Consider the following 26,031-nt stretch of genomic DNA (forward strand, 5'->3'; position numbering starts at 1 on the left):
ATCAAGTATTTCTTACAGTTATTTTTTAAAAAGAGTTGGCCCATTCACATGGCAAGAACAAAGGCGCTGATGTTTTTGTTTTTTATAATATTACTAGTATTAAACTACATTTAAGTCCCCAACAGATAAGGATTGTATGAATGAATGTTCAAATGTTAAAATTAATGACAGCACAAGAAGAAAAAACACTGAACAAGCACAGCTCGTTTGGGAGGGTTTTCATGAGAAAGCTTCTCTGATAAACATGGCAGCACTGCTTAGGTTTGTAAAGCAACATTTGATAAAACCACAAGACTTGTAGAGTAATCTGTTTTTTTACAGATGAGACCAAATTGAAGATGTTTGGTCATAATACACAGCACCACATTTGGAGAAAGCCAAACACCATGCCAACTGTCAGCACAGTGGTGGAGAAGTAATGATTTGGACCTGGGCATCACCTCGCAGTCATTGAGTTGACCAAAATCCCTCTGCATATAAAAGTAGCACAAGGTGACACTTTTTTGTTGTGCCATTCGCTTAGCTAGTTTCACCAATGTATAATTCGCAGCAATTTTCTTGGCACTTAGCACCAACACTGCATTTTCTCTTCCATGGCTGCTGTGTCTGTTGGGAAGGTGTTAGTTCTGTGTGGCAATGTCCTGATAACACAATGAGCTTGCATCAAGACGTTAGGTTAACTGCCCTTTCTAAATTGCCCATATGTGCAGATTCAAGTGTGCGTCTCTGTCTCTCTATTATGGCCTTGTGACTAACTGGCAACCTGCCCAGTGTGTACTCCACCTATCACATTGCGTTACATGTGATGCCTTTCAGACTCTCCCACAACTTCAAGAATAAGTGGTCACGAAAGTGGGAATAAAATAATTGGCACATAATTTGCCCTTTTCAGGTAATGAAGTTACAGGCAAGTCTTACTGATAACAATACAGGAGCTGTCTATATTCAGTTACCTTGCAGCCTCTATGAAATATTCTTAGCTTCGTCTACACCTCACACCTGATATCTGAGGGATCTCATGGTCAGTGAACAGTTATATAATTTCAATAGTTGTTGCTGTTATAACCATTGTATCCTTCTTGGAGCTCTATTTTATTATTCTGTAAACAACTTTGTAATTATATTTTGAAAAGCTTTACACAAAGCTTTTTAGTATATTAAGTTGTAGATCTCAAAGCCCACTAGGCCATAACTGTCTTCACACATTATTAATCTCAGTGAGACCTACCTGAATAAATAAAGGATATAGATATTAATACTTTGACATTACTAGTGGTAACACTGATAGACTTTTTCACAACAGTTCATCAGGCAAAATCCCTTCTCTCAGATGAGGTATTTTGGACACTTTTGCCTACTGCTCTGCTTTCTGACTTTCATGGCTGCAGACACATAGTATAGACAGATGCCAGAGAAATACTTCAAGACCACCAATCAAATCTATTGATTGTGTTAGACAGCAGAGTTTCAGAGATTACTCTTTTGGGGAATATGCAATAAAAATGAGAGACCTTGTGAAACAATCCTTATTATTTCTAAAGAGGTGGAGAACTTTTGTTGACTCCTCCTGTCTTATGTGACCATTTTTTGTTTGTGTTATAAGTTCTGGTGTACTCCTAATGTAGGTATTTAAAACTTTCCTGAGGCTGCTATATGAGTCATCTTGTTGAGCCTCATCAAGGCAGGGTTTCAATTTAGAATTCCTAACAGCATCTGGTTCCAAGGATTTACCTCAGTAAATAAAGAAACAACACAACTTCATTCGCTGACTTCATTAAACAATCAGAGTAAAAAAATGTGCTGGGTGTGTGTGGGAACTAAAACACTGGTCTAAAAATAAACACTGGTGGAATTATTCTGCGAAATTATAACTACAAACAGGTCAAATGTGCAGTAGAAAACCTCCGTGGTACATCTTTCTTACTGATTTATATAAGTCTTATTTTCTGACACCATGTGTGAAATATAGTGCCTTTGTTTAAATAGCTATGTTGCTGTAAGAATATCTACATTCCTCTGGTATTTTCTAAAAAAGAAAATTCTAAAGTAAAATGAGTGATTTTTTTTTCTGTCGTTCCTGTCATGTTAAAAAGAAAGTACAGCGCAACCAAAAAACATTCAAGAACATTCAATCTTCCTAGAAGTTTTTGTCTCAGCAAATTCTTCCCAAGGTCAGACCATGCAGAGTGCAGATAATACGTAAGTTCAAGACTGTACTTTCCTCAGTTAGCATGATAAATGTTTGAGTTCGTGACAGTACAATCAGAAGAAAGCCTGAGCAAGTAACGGAAGGCTCGCCAGGAGAAAGGAGGATTTAAGTTTCTAAAGTTGATAAACCACAAGACCTCTGTAAAAATTTTGTCTGGATAGCTGAGATGTTTGGAGAAAAACAAACATCCCATACTGTCTGTAAAACATGGTGGTGGAATGTCTGTTTTGCAGTCACAGGACCTGTACAGTCATAAAGTAGACCAAGAACTCCTATGTATACTGTACCAAAGTGATCTAGAGTCAAATTTGAGGCCATCTAAAGCTTGGCTGAAATTCTATCATGCAATAGCAAAATGATCCCAAGGTGTCGTAATTATCCAGAAACTGTCCAGACCTCAACCAGATTCACATGCTGTAGGAGGGTCTTAGGAGAGATGTGGATAAACAAATGCCTTCAAACTTTAATGAACAGCATTTTAAAGAAGAGTGACCCAAAAGTCTTCTACAAGAACATGAGGAACTAACAAAGTTATTTTGCTGCTGAAGGCCATAATACACACTGTTGAGTGATGGGAAGTACCTTCTTTTGCTCCTTCATTTTGAGACATTTTTTGTTAAGTAAATGATACAGTGTAACACTGATAAGTGTAGAAATATGTATCCTCTATGGAAAATGTGGCATTTTAGGTAATGGATCTTACATAGAATGACCATGAATAATGCTTCCACAATACAAATCTAACCACTAACCAATAGAAATGTGGCATGAAATGACATGCTAATATATTCAACACTGGCCCAATGCACAAAAAAGCTTAACAAACCTAAATGAGCTAGATAAGGGGAAAACGTACAAATATTTGTTTAGGATGTCAAAAAGAAGATACTCTAGTCACTTGTAGCAACCAGTTGTTGCATGGGAAAAATGTTTATTCCACAGCTGGTTGCAGCTGGTTGTTTGACAGTCACTGTGAAATTGATTGCTAAAATAGTAACTAAGTCTCAAGACTGGTTAATGACTCCCAGGTAACCACCTGTTGTGCTAACGTGTTTGTTTGTTTATCCACCTTGAGGAATCACCAGTTAAAACACTTTATTATGATTATTATTTATTAAAGCACTGAACAATTAAAAATTATCATGTACATGGATCTCTTCTGTTTAGAAATTTGATAGGCTGTAAAATAGTTAGCTGGAGTCAATCTTCCCAGAAGAGAATAACCTCAATTCACAGATTTTTATATGAGAATTTGCATCTATCTGATCAGTTAAAACCGATGAGGAGAAGCTACTTGCTTTGCAGGACTGAGCTATAGGAGGTGGCCGTGACCGATACCAGGCGCCAGTTATCGTGCCTTCAGCTGCCCCCGCACATTCTTTTATAGTAATATGTCTGCAGGTTTCTAAGTAATTATTCAATCAGTAAAAACTTATAGATTCTACTAATCCTAAATAAAGATCAAACCCATCAGCTGCTAGAAAATATTCATACTCTTTGGTCCAGTCATGGCAGGCCTCAGTTACACAGGCCTAGAGACCAGTCAGCGACCCTCTATCCTTTATTAGTCTATAGAATATATTTCCTGACTGGTTGGTAAATGGTTGCAGGAGGTTGCTGGCATTCACAGGTGGGAAACTGTTCACAAAGATGCATGGGCTGTTTCTCTGAAAACCAAAAACTTTAACAGGAAGTTGTTGACTATTCTCTAGAATTGTGTGACTGATATGATGTAAGAGTGGACTAAGCTATCCTGCAACTGTCTATTTGTAGATGGTAGACAGTTGCAGGATAGCTTAGTCCACTCTTGATGAAATTATTCTTGTTGGGTTATATATATAAAGTATTTCAAAGACAAACAAGTTTTTACTTGTACAAGTATGCTGGGAAAGTCAATGATATCCATTCAATTTATTCATATGACTGTAGCTAGAGTATAACACTGCTCCAGTAGGCAGTATTACAAAAACTCCTTGCAGCCGTCTCACTTTTCTGCATGACACAACTGGTTTTGTCACATTACCCACAATGCATCATTGTTGCTTAACACTGAATACAGAACAGTGTGCAGTGGCCAATGAGATCTCTAGCCTTAATAAAGCTGTAGTTCTGCTTTAATCAGTTCATGACTTTCTTACGTTTTAGCCGCAAACCTCATTCCCTCACCCAGCGTTAAAGCCAATGATTAGTTTCATGGAGCTGCTTTGTTTCCCCAAACTAATGAATCAGTGATGAAAAAAATATCTCACATATGTAGCAAATACTCACATCAGTCAGTCATATGAGCATGCACATAATCCCATTTGGAGTTTATATGACATGCTTTCAAGAAAGCAAAAGATGGAAGATGCTTGCACCTTCATGCTGTAAGTATGAATAGGTGTCAGTTATTATCCATCGAGAGTTTACTGACTAAAACAGTCCACTGCAGATTACAACTAACTGGTAAAGACGTACCTTTTTCTAGAACTTATAGAAGTTATTATATGAAATCTGGGTAGAGTTCACGCAGGATATTATTTAGGTATCTATAGTGAAAGGCTTGCTCTTATTTTAAATAGATTGTTTTAAATAGATGTTTTTTAAAATTTTCCTTTCCAGTCACCTTTCTCACTCACTATGTGTTAATAGACCTCTCTGCATTGAATCATATCTGTTATTAATCTCTGGCCGCCCCTCCCTGAGCCTGGTTCTGTCGGAGGTTTCTTCCTGTTAAAAGGGAGTTTTTCCTTCCCACTGTCACCAAAGTGCTTGCGCATAGGGGGTCATTGTTGATTGTTGGGTTTTTCTCTGTATCTACTGTACAATATAAAGCGCCTTGAGGCAACTTTTGTTGTGATTTGGCGCTATATAAATAAAATTGAATTGAATTTAATTGAAAATTCATCTAAATCCTTGACCTACTCTGATGCATGCTCATGTAGCTGAGCACTTGAACACAGTTGAGTGCCACTGCCAGAAAGATGGAAAAATACAGGAAATCTTTAACCTCTCATAGCACCAGCAGTAACTTTCGATTTAAGCTCCTTATTGTATCATATTTTGACTTTGGTTTACTGAGCTCTTCACTTTTTCTTAAGTGTATTTTGTAATGTTCCATACTATATTGTATTTCTTTTACTGAGCAATTTTGTTTTTCATATTTTTCACAACACATAATATATACACAACACACAAAACAGTAATTTCCCAACATTGGCCATAGATATTATCTTATCTTACCTTACCAATGACCGGCTTGTGCTTTGAAGATTGTGATAGCTTCTCCTTAGCTTTGTGCAGTCTTTCAATGTGCATTTCAGTGAGCATTTGAAAAATGTAGTCTTTTGTAACGCTATTCCTGAAGGTTTTGCACAATAGATATAACATAAACATCAAAACCCTCTCAAAATTTTCACAACTCTTTGCATCTCCTGGGCAACAAACGTTATCACTGAACATCTGATAACTATACGATATTAATAAGTGATGGCAATGCACATAAGAAAGTGAAAATTAGTTTTTCTAGAATGTACCAAATTTTCAACGTCTTGATGCATGCTCAATCATCCAGGTGAGGAAATCCCAAAAACATTAATTCTGTTCATCTAGACGTAACGTTTTCAGCGGGAGAAACGTTTTGTCACTCCTCCAAGTGACTTCTTGAGTCTCAGCTGACTGGAGGTTTCCCCAACCTTATAAACAGTACCTTTGCAAAATGCACCACTGAATGAAACATGGGCAGTGAGGTCAGATTCTTGATCATTAATATGCAAATTGTCATGACCATTGATCAACAACAACGTCACAATAAGACGTTTACAATTCTGGGTTCCAAAGATTATACTACCCCTTTTCCCTACTTCTTTTTAGACAATATGTGAAAATGTGTTTGAATGGGAATCCTGCTGCATGGGTGTCACAGGGGTGAAGAACAGTAACACTGTCAATAATTTAGTAATGACACAACAGTAATTGCACCTGAAAAAACAGGTTTAACTGTTTTGCTTTTTAGGCGTGTCATCTTTTAACACATTAGAGTTACTGGCATCAAAGATTAAGTGCTACATTGGAATGTTTGATTGATTGATTGATTGAATCTTTATTTTGAACATGTTGAAAAAGTATAAAAAAAAATAGAATTAAAAGAGACAAATGAACAAAGCAAACAAAAGGAAAATGTTAATAGGTGAATATGCGATTGTATAGGAATTTCTTTTATTTATGTATTAATCACATTATTTTATTGTATAATGCCTTGGTGCCACTGGATTTTAACATGTCTGACACCCATACTGAAGACAAATGGTGGGGGTGTAGTAGGTAGGGCTGGGTATCGTCACTGATTTCTAGAATCGATTCAATTCCGATTCACAAGGTCCCGAATCGATTCGATCCACAATTCGATTTAATTCGATTCGATTCGATTCGATTTAAATCTGGGAAATTTTGACAGTCAGAAATATTATAATTCAGTATATTTACATATTTTGTATCAATAAAAAGGAAGCTGACACACGCAAGACTTTATCACAGGTGTGAGCGTCACAGCAGATGCCTTTGTGTCAAAGTAGCTGAGGATAAAACACAGAAAAACATGAAGGTGATTTTCCTGGCCTGGGATTTTATAAAAATATTCAGCAGTACATCAAAAACGAAAGAAAACCATTAATTAATGAACATTACCTCTGACGTTACAGCGGTTTTATTAGAGACACGGCTAAGCATTTTGCATTTTGAATAATTTTAAAAAGTTTAAATTTGTTCAGTATTGAACAGCAGAAATGAGGTTTTCTTTTCGGAAGAATGTAAAAAGGGAAAAAAACAGCGGCCGACAGCGCTGTAAGCAACAGTAGACTGTTGTAGTGCGTAACAAGCAAGCGAATAATGAAGAAAGGGAAACTGTTCTTGAAGTACAGAGAGAGAGAGAGAGAGAGGGAGAGAGAGAGAGAGAGAGAGGGAGAGAGAGAGAGAGAGAGAGAGAGGGAGAGAGAGAGAGAGAGAGCTGCGCATCACGATGGAAGCAAAACAGTAAAAGTAAGAGTGAATTCATGACGATGTTTATGTGAAGCGTTTGGATCTTCTTTTGCTGCTGGTTCGGTCAATATTGTTTGGAGAGACATCAAACTAACAGCTTTAGAATCAGCGCATAAAGGGCGTGAACACAAAGCGCGGACCCGGCGACAGATCAGAATCAGCGAGCTGTCGGCTTTCAGCCCCGACCGTGAGAAAGGCGACATCTAACTGATTCTGATCCGCGGGTCGCGCTGTGTGTTTAAGTCTATGTGCAGAATCCGTGTACCTGCTCTCATTTACTGTCTTAACTGTTTGGTGGTTCTTGAAATTTTGTGAGATGTCACCAGAGATCATTTCGGGCAAAATAAATTTATATTAAAAAATCGATTCAGGATTTTAATGAATCGATTTTACGTTATCCAAGCCAGAATCGATTTTAATCGATGAATCGATTATAAAAACCCACCCCTAGTAGTAGGGCTGCACGATTAATCGTTAGAAAATCGCGATCTCGATTCATACTTATGTGGATCTCATTTCCAAATGACAACGATTTAAAGAAAAAAGAAAAAAAAGACGACGATTGTACCGCATTTTGATCCGGGACGTAATCTGCATGAAAACAAGCGCTCACTCTTCCTGCTCAACAAATGACAAGGGCGGAGCCTTATACCACGTGATACAGAAGCTGTGCAGTGTGATGCTAAAATTAGCATGAATCCAAAAAATCGTGATTCTCATTTTATGCAAAATCGTGCAGCGCTAGGGTGTAGTAAGGAAGTTGGGGGAAGCAGACCAGAGTCTTTTGTCTCTTTGAGGACTCTGGGAAGTAGCAAGGGAGTGTGAACCTTAAGGTGTGAAACAGCTGTGTACTGCCTTTTGTTCCTGAAGAAGGTATTTAACTGAGAGCCATGCTAGGCTCAGTGAGAACTCTGCTGACCGTCTGTCCCGCGGACATGCAGGGGCTCCATCAAGCTTGGTTGTCTGTTGTCTTTGTGTGTTTGGATTAAAGAATGTTAGCTACCGCTCACTGCTCGTCTGCAGGCTTTATTTAAATGGAAAACTTCCACAACACTATCTGAAATGGTGTCATGTTTTATCACCACATAATACAATGCTGCATTTTCTGTACATGCTCTGGTCACGTGTCAGATTGATTATTACAATTCTATCCTTGCAAACGTCTCTATAGACATCAACTGGTGTAAAATGCAGCTGCTCATCGTATTACCAGACCTTTCTATAGAAAATATTAATACTTTCTTTCAACAGCTTCACGGGCTCCCTGTAAAAATACTGCATAAATGTTAAGATTCTGTTTCTTACTTTCAAATCTCTCCATGATCTCGTACCTCCATTTATCTCTGATCTTCTGCACATGGCCACTCATTCCTGTACTCTGAGATTTTCCTTTTCGGTTGCTCTTGTTATATTCCCTGCTCGCCTGACTATCTGAACACTATGAGCTTTCAGCCAAGTGGTGCCTCATATTTGGAACTCTTTCACACCACATTTGCATTATTGACCCCCTATCTCCAAAGCCAATGTTAAAACACATCTTATCAAGCGTTCCTATTCTCTTTGATTCTTTATTGCTGACTTTTTAATTATATGATGTTTTCCAACTGTTGGAACCTCTTGCATATTGTGATTTTGGTAGTTATTTCCCCAAAAGTTCATCTGGAAGTAGCGTTTTCAGTGGGATAAACATTTCATTACTCATCACAGTGACTTCTTTAGGTATTTAATTGCTTGTAAGGTGTCTTTGAGTGTCTTGAAAAGCACTTTGGTCTCAGAATCTCATCTCTGCTTTTCTGGTTCTGTTGGCTTCATCGGGTGATGGCCTCCAGCTCGCACTGGAACGGTTTGCAGCCGAGTGTGAAGCAGTGGGAATGAGAATCAGCACCTCCAAATCTGAGGCCATGGTCCTCATACGGAAAAGGGTGGAGTGCCCACTCCAGGTCCGGGACGAGTTCCTGCCCTAAGTGGAGGAGTTTGAGTATCTCGGGGTCTTGTTCGCGAGTGACGGGAGAAGGGAGCAGGAGATCAACAGACGGATTGGTGCTGCAGCCGCAGTGGACGCTGCACCAGTCTGTTGTGGTGAAGAGGGAGCTGAGTGTAAAAGCGAAGCTCTCAATTTACTAGTCGATCTACGACACTACCCTCACCTATGTTCACGAGCTGTGGGTACTAACCGAAAAAACAAGATCGCGGATGCAAGCAGCGGAAATGGACTTTCTCCAAAGGGTGGCCGGCCTCTTCCTCAGAGATAAGGTGAGAAGTTCAGTCATCCAAGAGGGGCTCAGAGTAAAGCTGCTGCTTCCTCCACATCGAAAGGAGTAACAGTTTTAATAATTTAGTAATGACACAACAGTAATTGCACAGCTTCACTTTACTTTCGGTCGTAAAACCAAAACTTGACGATGTTACTGTTTTATTGTAAATTTTGTGAATGGTTTTGTTGGGACGTATCAGTATAACTTTCTGACCAGTTTTATAGTCAAAAATATAACCATGTCAACAACAGGTCCAAACGACACTCATGTAGCCTACGTAGATTTTGCATAACATTGAAACTCATCAACCCGGTTGTACTAGTGTTTGTTGAGCCCAGAAGCAAGTTCTTTGTGATCTTCCAAGTACTGAACAACTACAGTGACTGGGCAGAAACAGTGATGTGTTTCAGCTTTTAAGAAGTATGTTTGGTCTCAAGAAAAGTAAAGTCAAAATTAAGGAAGGTGTTTTTGAAATCTTTTCCTAAAGTCCATGAACTAATGCTTAATGATGAGTTCAAAAGAAAAAGCCAGCTGAATTAAAAGCTTAGGAAGCATTCAAGCAGATAGTCCAGAATTTTCATGGCAATTACAGAACAGAGATTTATGCTAGACTTGTGTATAAGATCCTAAAAGCATATCAGGTACCAAATCTGGGAAATGTCAGTGATAAGGACACAAAATTGAGGATATTTTCAGGTAACGAGATTATTATTTGAGATGCATGAGATTTGCCTAGGTGCCTAGGTGAAGGAAGAAAAAAGCAATGGAGGCTAGATTGAAGACCAAATCAGGGAATAGACAGTTCATGCTTGCATCGAAATTATTGCCAGTACCACTACAGTATATGTAAACTCTAAAAGGTAACGATGGACTGCCTTCATAAGGGGTAACAATTTTATTACTCAGCAGTTGCTGAGTAATGTGAGACTGAGGTGGAAAAAAGGAGGTCTAGGTAACCCAAAATGATATCCTTTTTGTTTTCTTTTTAGCCATAAACATTGATTTAGCCAAACTTTATCCAAAATCATAACATTTCCTTTAACCCCGTTGTAGGTAGTTATAAACAAAGCATTTACATATCAACAGTCCTTAATCATATTTCGCAAATTTCATGTTCTGTTGACTGAATAATGATCATCTATCCAAAGTGTAGTCCATACTGTTTGTGCACAGTGTTTGGCAATGTGTTTACCCAATGGAATCTTTTAGAACATTCTCAGCATGTTTTGCTTCATCTGCTCTAATTTTCTTTTACTCCACCCAGTATATACCTGCTTCACCACTAACAGCGATCTTCAGTCTTCTCTCACAGAGTGAAGGAGTTCGAGAGGTGAGTTCAACCAGTTAAACATCTTTCTATGGCTTATCTTGCTTTCTGATATACTCTGTTATTAATTTATAATCACTATACAGAAGTAAGAAATAATCCATACTATTTAATCTTGCTTTTAGCTTTGGAGGGATTAAAAAGAAAATGTATGTATTGTGTATGTATAACATGTCATTCAAACGTCATACTTTTATGTTCTTTACTATTGAGTTTCTGTATCAACAATTCTTAGATCTAATGCACTGCAATAATTAAAATGCACTTTTATCACTTCATTTTTCTTTTCCAGTATCACTTTACATCTTTATCTAAAATAAAAATTAAATAATCTGAAAATCAACTGAGGGGCACAAAAAAAAAGTGAGAACTGAGTTCTCACGATGGGTGGCATAAAAATGTCAGTGCAAGTTCTGCTACTGTCATCTATTGGCATTGGTAAGTATCTCTGAACATTCAATTAGTCATTTAATAGAATATATATCCTTATCTAACACTTTTCTTTTTTATAAAAAAATCTATTGTATGTATGTCAGGACTGGTCTCTGCAACTGTAAGTGTTTTTTTTTTCAAGATTAAATAATTAAATCAAAAACAATGAAATGCAATGAAATACTGAATTAACATGTTCTTCTATAAATTTACATTACAGTCCAACACAACAGAAGGTAAGTTTTTTTTATACATATAAACCATATGCAATTTTATATGGATATAAAATAAAATGTCACCTTTTTCCTCTTTTAAAAGTTAATCCATTAACATCATTCTTATCCATTTTCCATTAATTATTAATTTGAAAATGTTAATACATGTGTTCATTCATTTTCTTTTTTGCATTTTATAGGACCAGGTTTATCTGAAAACAGGTAGGCATGCAAACTCAAATAACAATTTGTAGACATAATACATTCCAGGGATGTTATTTTAGTTAAAGATGACTTTATTATTCATTTCTGTTACCGTGTTTTTTCTTCTTTAAGCAAAGCCACCACTCATACCAACGGTTTCCAGGAAACTTGCCATGCAGCAAATCTACAAGATGCCATTCAAAGAGTAAGCCTTTTGGAATTAATTTGAGTAAAAAATGATAAATTCATCTTTAAACCTTAAATTATTAAATGTCACCACAAAGCATTGTTGATAAATGACTCCCCCTTGTGCTAAGTTACTGACAGTAACCCAGTCCTTTCACCTGGTCTATGTGTTCTTAGATCTCTGCTGCAGTGGACACACTGACAGGCGAGCTATCCTGTAAAAGGGGTAAAAATGCAAGCTTAACAGATGAAAAGTCGAGGATGGTGGAACAAAATCTCAGGCAGATTGTAGAGTCGACTTTACAAGTGTTCTTTGACCTGGTAAATGAGCTAATGCTTTACTTCAGTATAGTGTAGGTGTAAAACATGTAACAGCTTTTAAGAATGGTAAATGGCAAATTTGTCTTGTAACAGAACAACAATGTCCCTGGATTTGATGTTCTGGATATATTTGGAGTTCTGGACAGCCTTCGTTTGGGTAATGACAGTGACCCCGAATTCATCAGGCTGTGGTTCTCTGTGAAGATGATTCCTCTTTTGCCTTATGTCAATGGAAACTTCCTAAACCAGCTCAGCAAGCAGAACTTCAGCTGCACCTCTTTCCAAGAGATGTAAGTGAATAAATTCCATTTTACCAATTATTGCTGGTGACTGCTGTTAACTGCTTATGGAAATCATTAAAGACATAAACAATTTTAATTGAATATTCTAACATGTAACACATTTCTCACTGTGTATTGCATTGAATGTTGATGTCAGGGTCCCAAAGTCCACTGAAATCACTACTAAAAGGAAGAAAGAAATATGTGTATCACCTGATTGTTAAATTACAAGTCAGACCAAACAAGTTATGACTGTGTGACCCAGCTGTTGTAGAAGAGGCATAGACCTTAATATAAGGTGGTCGTTCGTGAAGCTGTTTTCTTTAAAATAAGAATGTTATATAATGATTCAAAAATTATGTAATTGAAAACAAGTCAATAGGAGAATTTCAACTGAAAATTGCTACCCACGATGTAAAACGCGGTTGGAAACTTTTCCAGACATGAAAAGACTGAGGTTAAAAGAGTTCACTATCCCATATTAGAATACCATATGAAATTAGCAAATTATCAAAGGAAATGAAAATGTGGATGAATAAACGAAAGAAAAAAAGGTCTTATTCTGTGTAGAAGAGGTTGTGACAAAATGTACCAATTTGTTGATTACGATGATTTAAAATATCAATGGGATTTAAGTTTGAAATGTTTGTGATTGAATTATGTTGAATTTTGAATATGTTGAGTAATTAGTTATTGAAAGCTTTCTCTCAAATGTAGCATTCAGGCATTTGGAAGCCAAAAGGCATCCATGGACAGAGACACACAGCAAGCAGTCTTCACTTACTTCATCAAACCGTTCTTGTCAAGAAATGACTCAACAGGTAAAAGGAGAAACTCAAGCTCACTTTGGTTTTTCCATGACAACATGTGGTATATTACCCTGTCAATAACTTTCTTGCTTTTTCTGCAGATCCTGGCTGTGTCTCATCTATCACGGGGAGCCAAGCGTGGCTAAAGGCAAACCTTGGCGACTTCTCTGATTTTGCAACTGTGCAGGACTTGCAAGCCTTCAATCCTAATTTGTCCACTGTGAGTGCCAACTGCAGATGTACATCTTCCTGTAAACGGAATTCTTTTACCCAGAACATTTCCATGACTGCTGTCTTATATTATGCTGGTTCTCTTTTGTAGGCTGAATTGTTGTCAGTCCTCAGTCCTTCTCAGGTGGCACAGCTGGTACTGAGTTTGGGAGCCTCCAATAACACAGATTTGATTGATCGTGTGTTTGAGCGACTGCAAGAGGGCAACGCTCTAAAAAATGTGGATGGATTCCTCACACAACTGACAGCCAATGGACAGGTATGCTAGGCTTCTAAAAGGGTGAAGGAGGACAATCCTGGTGTTTTATTCCAGCAGGATAAGACAGAATAAGACATTTGCTAAACCGCTACACAAGTCTTCATGGAGTCTATCATAGAAAAGAATTGCTTGCAGCCTTTGTACCATGTTGTATGAGTACATTTGCAACATGCAGTCTCTGTATTGCTTAGCTTCTTTTCCACCTCAATTTCACAGATGCCAATTTTCCAGCCTGTTGTGAGAGATCGGATCATGAATACGACCTTCATCGTCATCAGTCCGCTTTTCTCCACTTTCACGACAAACGACTATGAACTTTGGTTCCATGTGAAACTGATTCCTATCCTTGCCAGTTTTACTCCAGAAATGCTCATAAACACAACCACAAAAATCAGCTGCACAAACTACCAAGTCATGTGAGTAGCTTTCTTGGAGCAATCAAGATTTTGTTGCAAATGAAAATGACAATAGTGACAAAGAACAGCATGAGAACGTTTTCTTTCAACTGTTGCAGTGTGAGTGGGTTGGCTTTAGTTATCCAGGAGATGCCACTGTACAGACGGCAAGAGATCACACATGGTCTGCTGGGCTATCTAAGAAATGCTGAAAATGCCATCAATGAGCCAGGTAGGGCAGACATAGGGTGCGTTATGTGCTTTCCAGTGTGAAATGTCTTGAAAAGCACTCAGACAAAAAACTTGCCCACAAATTCTTTCATGTCTACCAGTCAGAAACCTTCCTAAATTGAGCACATCCTAACTTTTGTTTGCATGCCTTAGCTTGCAGGCAACAAAATGAGAGTGATGCCCAATGGGTTAAAGCAAATCTGGGTCCATTCGTCCAATATACAGCGTACTCTGACCTCAAAGACTTCAACATCTCTACGGTAAGCCCTACATTGCACTTCTAGTCCTCCCTTAAGAGCAGGAAAACAAAATTGTAGACTTAAGAAGACAAACACAGGAGTTTATTTTGCCATATCAAAAATACAAGCAAATCATAGAGCACACTTTCTTTGGTTGCAAACTGTAATCCTTTACCCACAGCATTGGTCATTACTGCTGTCTGATATTATGTTGATTCCCTGTTGTAGGCTGGATTGTTGTCGACGCTCAATCCCTCTCAGGTGGCACAGCTGCTACTGAGCTCTGGAGCCTCAAATAACACAGATTTTATTGATCTTGTGTTTGAACAACTTGAACAGGGCAACGCTCTAAAAAATGTGGATGAATTCCTGACACAGCTGACAGCCAATGGACAGGTAGGCTAGCCTCCTAAAAGGGTGAAGGAGGACAATGCGGATATTTGATTCCAGAAGTAAACAGAATAAAACATCGGTCTCAACCGCTACATCCATTGTTGGCTATTGTATCTTAGAAAACAAATGGTTACAGCCTTTGTACCATGTTGTATGGGTGTACTTCCAACATGCAATCTCACATTTGCTTATGTCTTTTTCCACTTTAATATGACAGACCCCACATTTCCAGCCTGTTGTGAGAGATCGGGTCATGAATACGACCTTCATCATCATCAGTCCACATTTCTCCACTTTCACGACAAACGACTATGAACTTTGGTTCCATGTGAAACTGATTCCTATCCTTGCCAGTTTTACTCCAGAAATGCTGATAAACACAACCACAACCATCAGCTGCACGAACTACCAAGTCATGTGAGTAGCTTTCTTGGAGCAATCAAGATTTTGTTGCAAATGAAAATGACAATAGTGACAAAGAACAGCATGAGAACGTTTTCTTTCAACTGTTGCAGTGTGAGTGGGTTGGCTTTAGTTATCCAGGAGATGCCACTGTACAGACGGCAAGAGATCACACATGGTCTGCTGGGCTACCTAAGAAATGCTGACAATGCCATCAATGAGCCAGGTAGGGCAGACATAGGGTGTGTTATGTGCTTTCCAGTGTGAAATGTCTAGAAAAGCACTCAGACAAAAAACTTAAATTCTTTCATGTCTACCAGTCAGAAACCTTCCTAAATTGAGCACATCTTAAGTTTTGTCTGCGTGTCTTAGCTTGCAGGCAACAAAATGAGAGCGATGCCCAATGGGTTAAAGCAAATCTGGGTCCATTCATCCAATATTCAGCGTACTCTGACCTCAAAGACTTCAACATCTCTACGGTAATCTTCATATTACTCTTCCTGTCTTTCTTGAGAATAGCAAAGCAAAATTCTGGAAATTATACAAAAGACATGCATTTCATGAATTCTACTTTTTTGTATCCATAGCTGACAGTTCTGGACGTTCTTTCACCATCGCAGAAGGCTGAACTAATCCTAGATCCAAACAGTGGTGCTTTAAACGATGCACATGTTGTAAGGGAGGTGTTGACAAGCTTGACAGAGACCAGTGATTATGAGCAGCTCAACCAATTCTTCCAGGCTTTTGCAAACATCAACAAGCAGGTGAATTCTCATTGGTAACCTTACCTCAGTGCAAACATCAACAAATGTTAACAGTGTTCTTTCATAAGCCTGCTCAAGTGTTTAACTCAAAATGATCCATTTCTGATATGCTTCATGCCTTGAGGCATCCCTGCTGTACAGAAGTACAAAGATTTAGTTTAGATAAGCTCCCCCTCACCTCCACATTTCCACAAAGACTTCAGGACTTCCTCTCTGACCTTATTATGATCCCCTTCTCTTTTCAGAGAAATGTCACCTTCATCCAAAATCCAGATGTGCGAGACACCATTTTGAACCTGACCTTGACAGCCCTTGCTCCTCAGCTTAAAGACTTTCAGCCAGAAGACTATCAACAGTGGTTCCAGGTTTATTTGGTTCCTGTGATGGCGAGCATCCTTCCTAGCAGCTTGCGGGTGATCCCCAGTAACATCACCTGTGAATCCTACCAGGCTATGTAAGATATTTCTGATATCCACAGTTAGACATTTGGGTGTGCACAATGCCAAGCTGAGGCTCCTGACAAGTCACAATGAATTCTTTTCTTCCTTTAGATACGATGGTCTTGCGCAGAGTTTGGCAGCATTGCCACTGGACCTTTCACAGGGCGTGAGATCAAGCAAGCAGTACCTCCAGGACACATTCCCACGTATGTGGCAAATAGGCTTTCCTGACTAAACTTTTCTCAAAAGCCCAGTACCAGCACTGTAATGACTACTCCATTGATTTGTTTCCTTTCTTTTTCTTCCCAAACAGGCTGCTCAGTTCCAGCTTCCTTTGTGGTAAGATTAGTTTTTTGGGGTGTGTGTGTGTGTGTGTGTGTGGGGGGGGGGGGGGGGGGGGGGGGGGGGGGGGTGTCTTGCATGGGTTATCCAATATTTGATCCAGGTTTGGCACACTAATTGGGCCAACTGTGACAAAGTCAAGGTATTTACACTTGAAGAAGATGTTTCCACTATACTAACAATCATATTTTCTTTGTCTTCAGTGCAAGGTGACCCCAGTTCATGGTGAGTCTGTCTAAAAGTAGACATTTCAACTCTAAGGATATAAATGCATTCTGAAGGACTATTATCTGACACACAACCATTCTCTTTTCACAGTGAATCTCATTTGTGATGGAGTTGATGGGTGGGTGAAATGCCGTTTTGTTCAATGTTGATTCTGTCTAGGTAAAATTCGTTAACACAGTGCAATTAAGGGGACATTGGATTTCAATTTATTGTGTTTTTTCCACAGTTCAAAGCTTGAACAAATCCTGTCAGCTGGCAATTCCTCGGCAGCCCTGTGCAATTTCACCATCACAGAACATGCCTGTTCCTCTGTAAGATTCCTTTTTAAACTCCAAAAACAGAACATAGATTTTGCCCCATTATGGTTCTGAGACAAATCTCCATGAGCTCTGACAAAATGGCTGTATTCTTTGTCAATTTTCTTTTTCAAGGCTCCCTATCTCACATCCAGCAACTTGGTCACACTGCTGAACTGCACACTGAAAAGCCAAAACATATACCCAGTAGAAGTCTGGAAGCTTTTCTTCCAAAAAGCCTCTGCTGTACTGGACCAGGCCCTTGAGACATTTGCTAACATGGTAAGTACAAAATCACATTTTCACAATATTGCCGTTTCCCTGCGTGAAGTTTGGGTCCAGCTACAATTATTTTTCTGCCAATTCAAGGCCAGCAACAACACTTACCCGACCTCGTCAAATGTGCTCGAGGCTCTTGGAGAAGTGAGAATTGACAACTTCAACCAGGCACAACTACAGAGTGAGGAGTTCATTACCAGCTGGTTCAAAACAAAGATCCGTCCGTTTCTGGCCGTTCCATCTTTCAACTTCCTATTTTGCCTTAGCTCCAAAAACTTCAGCTGCCAGACATACCAGACTGTGTAAGTAAATATGAGACATATTGCTCTATTCTGCAAACTTGCAGTTGACTAGAAGTTTAGATGTTGAAAGCTTTCTCTCAAATGTAGCATTCAGGCATTTGGAAGCCAAAAGGCATCCATGGACAGAGACACACAGCAAGCAGTCTTCACTCACTTCATCAAACCGTTCTTGTCAAGAAATGACTCAACAGGTAAAAGGAGAAACTCAAGCTCACTTTGGTTTTTCCATGACAACATGTGGTATATTACCCTGTCAATAACTTTCTTGCTTTTTCTGCAGATCCTGGCTGTGTCTCATCTATCACGGGGAGCCAAGCGTGGCTAAAGGCAAACCTTGGCGACTTCTCTGATTTTGCAACTGTGCAGGACTTGCAAGCCTTCAATCCTAATTTGTCCACTGTGAGTGCCAACTGCAGATGTACATCTTCCTGTAAACGGAATTCTTTTACCCAGAACATTTCCATGACTGCTGTCTTATATTATGCTGGTTCTCTTTTGTAGGCTGAATTGTTGTCAGTCCTTAGTCCTTCTCAGATGGCACAGCTGGTACTGAGTTTGGGAGCCTCCAATAACACAGATTTGATTGATCGTGTGTTTGAGCGACTGCAAGAGGGCAACGCTCTAAAAAATGTGGATGGATTCCTCACACAACTGACAGCCAATGGACAGGTATGCTAGGCTTCTAAAAGGGTGAAGGAGGACAATCCTGGTGTTTTATTCCAGCAGGATAAGACAGAATAAGACATTTGCTAAACCGCTACACAAGTCTTCAAGGAGTCTATCATAGAAAAGAATTGCTTGCAGCCTTTGTACCATGTTGTATGAGTACATTTGCAACATGCAGTCTCTGTATTGCTTAGCTTCTTTTCCACCTCAATTTCACAGATGCCAATTTTCCAGCCTGTTGTGAGAGATCGGGTCATGAATACGACCTTCATCATCATCAGTCCACATTTCTCCACTTTCACGACAAACGACTATGAACTTTGGTTCCATGTGAAACTGATTCCTATCCTTGCCAGTTTTACTCCAGAAATGCTGATAAACACAACCACAAAAATCAGCTGCACAAACTACCAAGTCATGTGAGTAGCTTTCTTGGAGCAATCAAGATTTTGTTGCAAATGAAAATGACAATAGTGACAAAGAACAGCATGAGAACGTTTTCTTTCAACTGTTGCAGTGTGAGTGGGTTGGCTTTAGTTATCCAGGAGATGCCACTGTACAGACGGCAAGAGATCACACATGGTCTGCTGGGCTATCTAAGAAATGCTGAAAATGCCATCAATGAGCCAGGTAGGGCAGACATAGGGTGCGTTATGTGCTTTCCAGTGTGAAATGTCTTGAAAAGCACTCAGACAAAAAACTTGCCCACAAATTCTTTCATGTCTACCAGTCAGAAACCTTCCTAAATTGAGCACATCCTAACTTTTGTTTGCATGCCTTAGCTTGCAGGCAACAAAATGAGAGTGATGCCCAATGGGTTAAAGCAAATCTGGGTCCATTCGCCCAATATACAGCGTACTCTGACCTCAAAGACTTCAACATCTCTACGGTAAGCCCTACATTGCACTTCTAGTCCTCCCTTAAGAACAGGAAAACAAAATTGTAGACTTAAGAAGACAAACACAGGAGTTTATTTTGCCATATAAAAAATACAAGCAAATCATAGAGCACACTTTCTTTGGTTGCAAACTGTAATCCTTTACCCACAGCATTGGTCATTACTGCTGTCTGATATTATGTTGATTCCCTGTTGTAGGCTGGATTGTTGTCGACGCTCAATCCCTCTCAGGTGGCACAGCTGCTACTGAGCTCTGGAGCCTCAAATAACACAGATTTTATTGATCTTGTGTTTGAACAACTTGAACAGGGCAACGCTCTAAAAAATGTGGATGAATTCCTGACACAGCTGACAGCCAATGGACAGGTAGGCTAGCCTCCTAAAAGGGTGAAGGAGGACAATGCGGATATTTGATTCCAGAAGTAAACAGAATAAAACATCGGTCTCAACCGCTACATCCATTGTTGGCTATTGTATCTTAGAAAACAAATGGTTACAGCCTTTGTACCATGTTGTATGGGTGTACTTCCAACATGCAATCTCACATTTGCTTATGTCTTTTTCCACTTTAATATGACAGACCCCACATTTCCAGCCTGTTGTGAGAGATCGGGTCATGAATACGACCTTCATCATCATCAGTCCACATTTCTCCACTTTCACGACAAACGACTATGAACTTTGGTTCCATGTGAAACTGATTCCTATCCTTGCCAGTTTTACTCCAGAAATGCTCATAAACGCAACCACAACCATCAGCTGCACAAACTACCAAGTCATGTGAGTAGCTTTCTTGGAGCAATCAAGATTTTGTTGCAAATGAAAATGACAATAGTGACAAAGAACAGCATGAGAACGTTTTCTTTCAACTGTTGCAGTGTGAGTGGGTTGGCTTTAGTTATCCAGGAGATGCCACTGTACAGACGGCAAGAGATCACACATGGTCTGCTGGGCTACCTAAGAAATGCTGACAATGCCATCAATGAGCCAGGTAGGGCAAACATAGGGTGCGTTATGTGCTTTCCAGTGTGAAATGTCTTGAAAAGCACTCAGACAAAAAACTTGCCCACAAATTCTTTCATGTCTACCTGTCAGAAACTTTCCTAAATTGAGCACATCCTAACTTTTGTTTGCATGCCTTAGCTTGCAGGCAACAAAATGAGAGTGATGCCCAATGGGTTAAAGCAAAGCTGGGTCCATTCGTCCAATATACAGCGTACTCTGACCTCAAAGACTTCAACATCTCTACGGTAAGCCCTACATTGCACTTCTAGTCCTCCCTTAAGAACAGGAAAACAAAATTGTAGACTTAAGAAGACAAACACAGGAGTTTATTTTGCCATATAAAAAATACAAGCAAATCATAGAGCACACTTTCTTTGGTTGCAAACTGTAATCCTTTACCCACAGCATTGGTCATTACTGCTGTCTGATATTATGTTGATTCCTTGTTGTAGGCTGGATTGTTGTCAACGCTCAATCCCTCTCAGGTGGCACAGCTGCTACTGAGCTCTGGAGCCTCAAATAACACAGATTTTATTGATCTTGTGTTTGAACAACTTGAACAGGGCAACGCTCTAAAAAATGTGGATGAATTCCTGACACAGCTGACAGCCAATGGACAGGTAGGCTAGCCTCCTAAAAGGGTGAAGGAGGACAATGCGGATATTTGATTCCAGAAGTAAACAGAATAAAACATCGGTCTCAACCGCTACATCCATTGTTGGCTATTGTATCTTAGAAAACAAATGGTTACAGCCTTTGTACCATGTTGTATGAGTGTACTTCCAACATGTAATCTCACATTTGCTTGTGTCTTTTTCCACTTTAATATGACAGACCCCACATTTCCAGCCTGTTGTGAGAGATCGGGTCATGAATACGACCTTCATCATCATCAGTCCACATTTCTCCACTTTCACGACAAACGACTATGAACTTTGGTTCCATGTGAAACTGATTCCTATCCTTGCCAGTTTTACTCCAGAAATGCTCATAAACACAACCACAACCATCAGCTGCACAAACTACCAAGTCATGTGAGTAGCTTTCTTGGAGCAATCAAGATTTTGGTGTAACAGAAAATGACAATAGTGACAAAGAACAGCATGAGAACGTTTTCTTTCAACTGTTGCAGTGTGAGTGGGTTGGCTTTAGTTATCCAGGAGATGCCACTGTACAGACGGCAAGAGATCACACATGGTCTGCTGGGCTACCTAAGAAATGCTGACAATGCCATCAATGAGCCAGGTAGGGCAGACATAGGGTGCGTTATGTGCTTTCCAGTGTGAAATGTCTGGAAAAGCACTCAGACAAAAAACTTAAATTCTTTCATGTCTACCAGTCAGAAACCTTCCTAAATTGAGCACATCTTAAGTTTTGTCTGCGTGTCTTAGCTTGCAGGCAACAAAATGAGAGCGATGCCCAATGGGTTAAAGCAAATCTGGGTCCATTCATCCAATATTCAGCGTACTCTGACCTCAAAGACTTCAACATCTCTACGGTAATCTTCATATTACTCTTCCTGTCTTTCTTGAGAATAGCAAAGCAAAATTCTGGAAATTATACAAAAGACATGCATTTCATGAATTCTACTTTTTTGTATCCATAGCTGACAGTTCTGGACGTTCTTTCACCATCGCAGAAGGCTGAACTAATCCTAGATCCAAACAGTGGTGCTTTAAACAATGCAAATGTTGTAAGGGAGGTGTTGACAAGCTTGACAGAGACCAGTGATTATGAGCAGCTCAACCAATTCTTCCAGGCTTTTGCAAACATCAACAAGCAGGTGAATTCTCATTGGTAACCTTACCTCAGTGCAAACATCAACAAATGTTAACAGTGTTCTTTCATAAGCCTGCTCAAGTGTTTAACTCAAAATGATCCATTTCTGATATGCTTCATGCCTTGAGGCATCCCTGCTGTACAGAAGTACAAAGATTTAGTTTAGATAAGCTCCCCCTCACCTCCACATTTCCACAAAGACTTCAGGACTTCCTCTCTGACCTTATTATGATCCCCTTCTCTTTTCAGAGAAATGTCACCTTCATCCAAAATCCAGATGTGCGAGACACCATTTTGAACCTGACCTTGACAGCCCTTGCTCCTCAGCTTAAAGACTTTCAGCCAGAAGACTATCAACAGTGGTTCCAGGTTTATTTGGTTCCTGTGATGGCGAGCATCCTTCCTAGCAGCTTGCGGGTGATCCCCAGTAACATCACCTGTGAATCCTACCAGGCTATGTAAGATATTTCTGATATCCACAGTTAGACATTTGGGTGTGCACAATGCCAAGCTGAGGCTCCTGACAAGTCACAATGAATTCTTTTCTTCCTTTAGATACGATGGTCTTGCGCAGAGTTTGGCAGCATTGCCACTGGACCTTTCACAGGGCGTGAGATCAAGCAAGCAGTACCTCCAGGACACATTCCCACGTATGTGGCAAATAGGCTTTCCTGACTAAACTTTTCTCAAAAGCCCAGTACCAGCACTGTAATGACTACTCCATTGATTTGTTTCCTTTCTTTTTCTTCCCAAACAGGCTGCTCAGTTCCAGCTTCCTTTGTGGTAAGATTAGTTTTTTGGGGTGTGTGTGTGTGTGTGTTGGGGGGGGGGGTGTGTCTTACATGGGTTATCCAATAGTTGATCCAGGTTTGGCACACTAATTGGGCCAACTGTGACAAAGTCAAGGTATTTACACTTGAAGAAGATGTTTCCACTATACTAACAATCATATTTTCTTTGTCTTCAGTGCAAGGTGACCCCAGTTCATGGTAAGTCTGTCTAAAAGTAGACATTTCAACTCAAAGGATATAAATGCATTCTGAAGGACTATTATCTGACACACAACCATTCTCTTTTCACAGTGAATCTCATTTGTGATGGAGTTGATGGGTGGGTGAAATGCCGTTTTGTTCAATGTTGATTCTGTCTAGGTAAAATTCGTTAACACAGTGCAAATAAGGGGGCATTGGATTTCAATTTATTGTGTTTTTTCCACAGTTCAAAGCTTGAACAAATCCTGTCAGCTGGCAATTCCTCGGCAGCCCTGTGCAATTTCACCATCACAGAACATGCCTGTTCCTCTGTAAGATTCCTTTTTAAACTCCAAAAACAGAACATGGATTTTGCCCCATTATGGTTCTGAGACAAATCTCCATGAGCTCTGACAAAATGGCTGTATTCTTTGTCAATTTTCTTTTTCAAGGCTCCCTATCTCACATCCAGCAACTTGGTCACACTGCTGAACTGCACACTGAAAAGCCAAAACATATACCCAGTAGAAGTCTGGAAGCTTTTCTTCCAAAAAGCCTCTGCTGTACTGGACCAGGCCCTTGAGACATTTGCTAACATGGTAAGTACAAAATCACATTTTCACAATATTGCCGTTTCCCTGCGTGAAGTTTGGGTCCAGCTACAATTATTTTTCTGCCAATTCAAGGCCAGCAACAACACTTACCCGACCTCGTCAAATGTGCTCGAGGCTCTTGGAGAAGTGAGAATTGACAACTTCAACCAGGCACAACTACAGAGTGAGGAGTTCATTACCAGCTGGTTCAAAACAAAGATCCGTCCGTTTCTGGCCGTTCCATCTTTCAACTTCCTATTTTGCCTTAGCTCCAAAAACTTCAGCTGCCAGACATACCAGACTGTGTAAGTAAATATGAGACATATTGCTCTATTCTGCAAACTTGCAGTTGACTAGAAGTTTAGATGTTGAAAGCTTTCTCTCAAATGTAGCATTCAGGCATTTGGAAGCCAAAAGGCATCCATGGACAGAGACACACAGCAAGCAGTCTTCACTCACTTCATCAAACCGTTCTTGTCAAGAAATGACTCAACAGGTAAAAGGAGAAACTCAAGCTCACTTTGGTTTTTCCATGACAACATGTGGTATATTACCCTGTCAATAACTTTCTTGCTTTTTCTGCAGATCCTGGCTGTGTCTCATCTATCACGGGGAGCCAAGGGTGGCTAAAGGCAAACCTTGGCGACTTCTCTGATTTTGCAACTGTGCAGGACTTGCAAGCCTTCAATCCTAATTTGTCCACTGTGAGTGCCAACTGCAGATGTACATCTTCCTGTAAACGGAATTCTTTTACCCAGAACATTTCCATGACTGCTGTCTTATATTATGCTGGTTCTCTTTTGTAGGCTGAATTGTTGTCAGTCTTTAGTCCTTCTCAGATGGCACAGCTGGTACTGAGTTTGGGAGCCTCCAATAACACAGATTTGATTGATCGTGTGTTTGAGCGACTGCAAGAGGGCAACGCTCTAAAAAATGTGGATGGATTCCTCACACAACTGACAGCCAATGGACAGGTATGCTAGGCTTCTAAAAGGGTGAAGGAGGACAATCCTGGTGTTTTATTCCAGCAGGATAAGACAGAATAAGACATTTGCTAAACCGCTACACAAGTCTTCAAGGAGTCTATCATAGAAAAGAATTGCTTGCAGCCTTTGTGCCATGTTGTATGAGTACATTTGCAACATGCAGTCTCTGTATTGCTTAGCTTCTTTTCCACCTCAATTTCACAGATGCCAATTTTCCAGCCTGTTGTGAGAGATCGGGTCATGAATACGACCTTCATCATCATCAGTCCACATTTCTCCACTTTCACGACAAACGACTATGAACTTTGGTTCCATGTGAAACTGATTCCTATCCTTGCCAGTTTTACTCCAGAAATGCTCATAAACGCAACCACAACCATCAGCTGCACAAACTACCAAGTCATGTGAGTAGCTTTCTTGGAGCAATCAAGATTTTGTTGCAAATGAAAATGACAATAGTGACAAAGAACAGCATGAGAACGTTTTCTTTCAACTGTTGCAGTGTGAGTGGGTTGGCTTTAGTTATCCAGGAGATGCCACTGTACAGACGGCAAGAGATCACACATGGTCTGCTGGGCTACCTAAGAAATGCTGACAATGCCATCAATGAGCCAGGTAGGGCAAACATAGGGTGCGTTATGTGCTTTCCAGTGTGAAATGTCTTGAAAAGCACTCAGACAAAAAACTTGCCCACAAATTCTTTCATGTCTACCTGTCAGAAACTTTCCTAAATTGAGCACATCCTAACTTTTGTTTGCATGCCTTAGCTTGCAGGCAACAAAATGAGAGTGATGCCCAATGGGTTAAAGCAAAGCTGGGTCCATTCGTCCAATATACAGCGTACTCTGACCTCAAAGACTTCAACATCTCTACGGTAAGCCCTACATTGCACTTCTAGTCCTCCCTTAAGAGCAGGAAAACAAAATTGTAGACTTAAGAAGACAAACACAGGAGTTTATTTTGCCATATAAAAAATACAAGCAAATCATAGAACACACTTTCTTTGGTTGCAAACTGTAATCCTTTACCCACAGCATTGGTCATTACTGCTGTCTGATATTATGTTGATTCCTTGTT

General features: G+C 39.7%; 2 protein-coding genes across 2 annotated transcripts in view; both read left to right on the forward strand.

Moving 5' to 3' along the window:
• Positions 1–9,418: 9,418 nt before the first annotated feature.
• On the forward strand, positions 9,419–13,582 carry LOC308389653 (uncharacterized protein; the record flags this gene model as incomplete). The annotated part of the gene is made up of 10 exons (XM_080871144.1): positions 9,419–9,478; positions 10,745–10,810; positions 11,460–11,475; positions 11,655–11,676; positions 11,791–11,863; positions 12,022–12,165; positions 12,259–12,455; positions 13,164–13,267; positions 13,357–13,494; positions 13,578–13,582. The coding sequence occupies 10 exons, from the start codon at positions 9,419–9,421 to the stop codon at positions 13,580–13,582; spliced, it is 825 nt and encodes a 274-aa protein (XP_080727270.1).
• Positions 13,583–14,290: 708 nt separating this feature from the next.
• Positions 14,291–26,031, forward strand: part of LOC308389654 (uncharacterized protein) — a gene marked incomplete at both ends in the record, with an annotated part of 37,886 nt that continues 26,145 nt past the window's right edge. Inside the window, 36 exons of the mRNA XM_080871145.1 lie at positions 14,291–14,372; positions 14,525–14,631; positions 14,839–15,006; positions 15,221–15,420; positions 15,519–15,631; positions 15,778–15,884; positions 15,993–16,169; positions 16,415–16,623; positions 16,721–16,815; positions 16,923–16,948; positions 17,155–17,176; positions 17,270–17,297; positions 17,406–17,490; positions 17,611–17,757; positions 17,845–18,056; positions 18,144–18,247; positions 18,337–18,455; positions 18,558–18,725; positions 18,942–19,141; positions 19,240–19,352; positions 22,017–22,123; positions 22,232–22,408; positions 22,654–22,862; positions 22,960–23,054; positions 23,162–23,187; positions 23,372–23,393; positions 23,487–23,514; positions 23,623–23,707; positions 23,828–23,974; positions 24,062–24,273; positions 24,361–24,464; positions 24,554–24,672; positions 24,775–24,942; positions 25,159–25,358; positions 25,457–25,569; positions 25,722–25,828. Of these exons, the coding sequence (XP_080727271.1) occupies positions 14,291–14,372; positions 14,525–14,631; positions 14,839–15,006; positions 15,221–15,420; positions 15,519–15,631; positions 15,778–15,884; positions 15,993–16,169; positions 16,415–16,623; positions 16,721–16,815; positions 16,923–16,948; positions 17,155–17,176; positions 17,270–17,297; positions 17,406–17,490; positions 17,611–17,757; positions 17,845–18,056; positions 18,144–18,247; positions 18,337–18,455; positions 18,558–18,725; positions 18,942–19,141; positions 19,240–19,352; positions 22,017–22,123; positions 22,232–22,408; positions 22,654–22,862; positions 22,960–23,054; positions 23,162–23,187; positions 23,372–23,393; positions 23,487–23,514; positions 23,623–23,707; positions 23,828–23,974; positions 24,062–24,273; positions 24,361–24,464; positions 24,554–24,672; positions 24,775–24,942; positions 25,159–25,358; positions 25,457–25,569; positions 25,722–25,828 (4,401 nt within the window). The remainder of the gene's footprint in view (positions 14,373–14,524; positions 14,632–14,838; positions 15,007–15,220; positions 15,421–15,518; positions 15,632–15,777; positions 15,885–15,992; positions 16,170–16,414; positions 16,624–16,720; positions 16,816–16,922; positions 16,949–17,154; positions 17,177–17,269; positions 17,298–17,405; positions 17,491–17,610; positions 17,758–17,844; positions 18,057–18,143; positions 18,248–18,336; positions 18,456–18,557; positions 18,726–18,941; positions 19,142–19,239; positions 19,353–22,016; positions 22,124–22,231; positions 22,409–22,653; positions 22,863–22,959; positions 23,055–23,161; positions 23,188–23,371; positions 23,394–23,486; positions 23,515–23,622; positions 23,708–23,827; positions 23,975–24,061; positions 24,274–24,360; positions 24,465–24,553; positions 24,673–24,774; positions 24,943–25,158; positions 25,359–25,456; positions 25,570–25,721; positions 25,829–26,031) is intronic.

The sequence above is a fragment of the Rhamphochromis sp. 'chilingali' genome (assembly GCF_963969265.1).
Source record: "Rhamphochromis sp. 'chilingali' genome assembly, chromosome: 21".
Classification (NCBI taxonomy): domain Eukaryota; kingdom Metazoa; phylum Chordata; class Actinopteri; order Cichliformes; family Cichlidae; genus Rhamphochromis; species Rhamphochromis sp. 'chilingali'.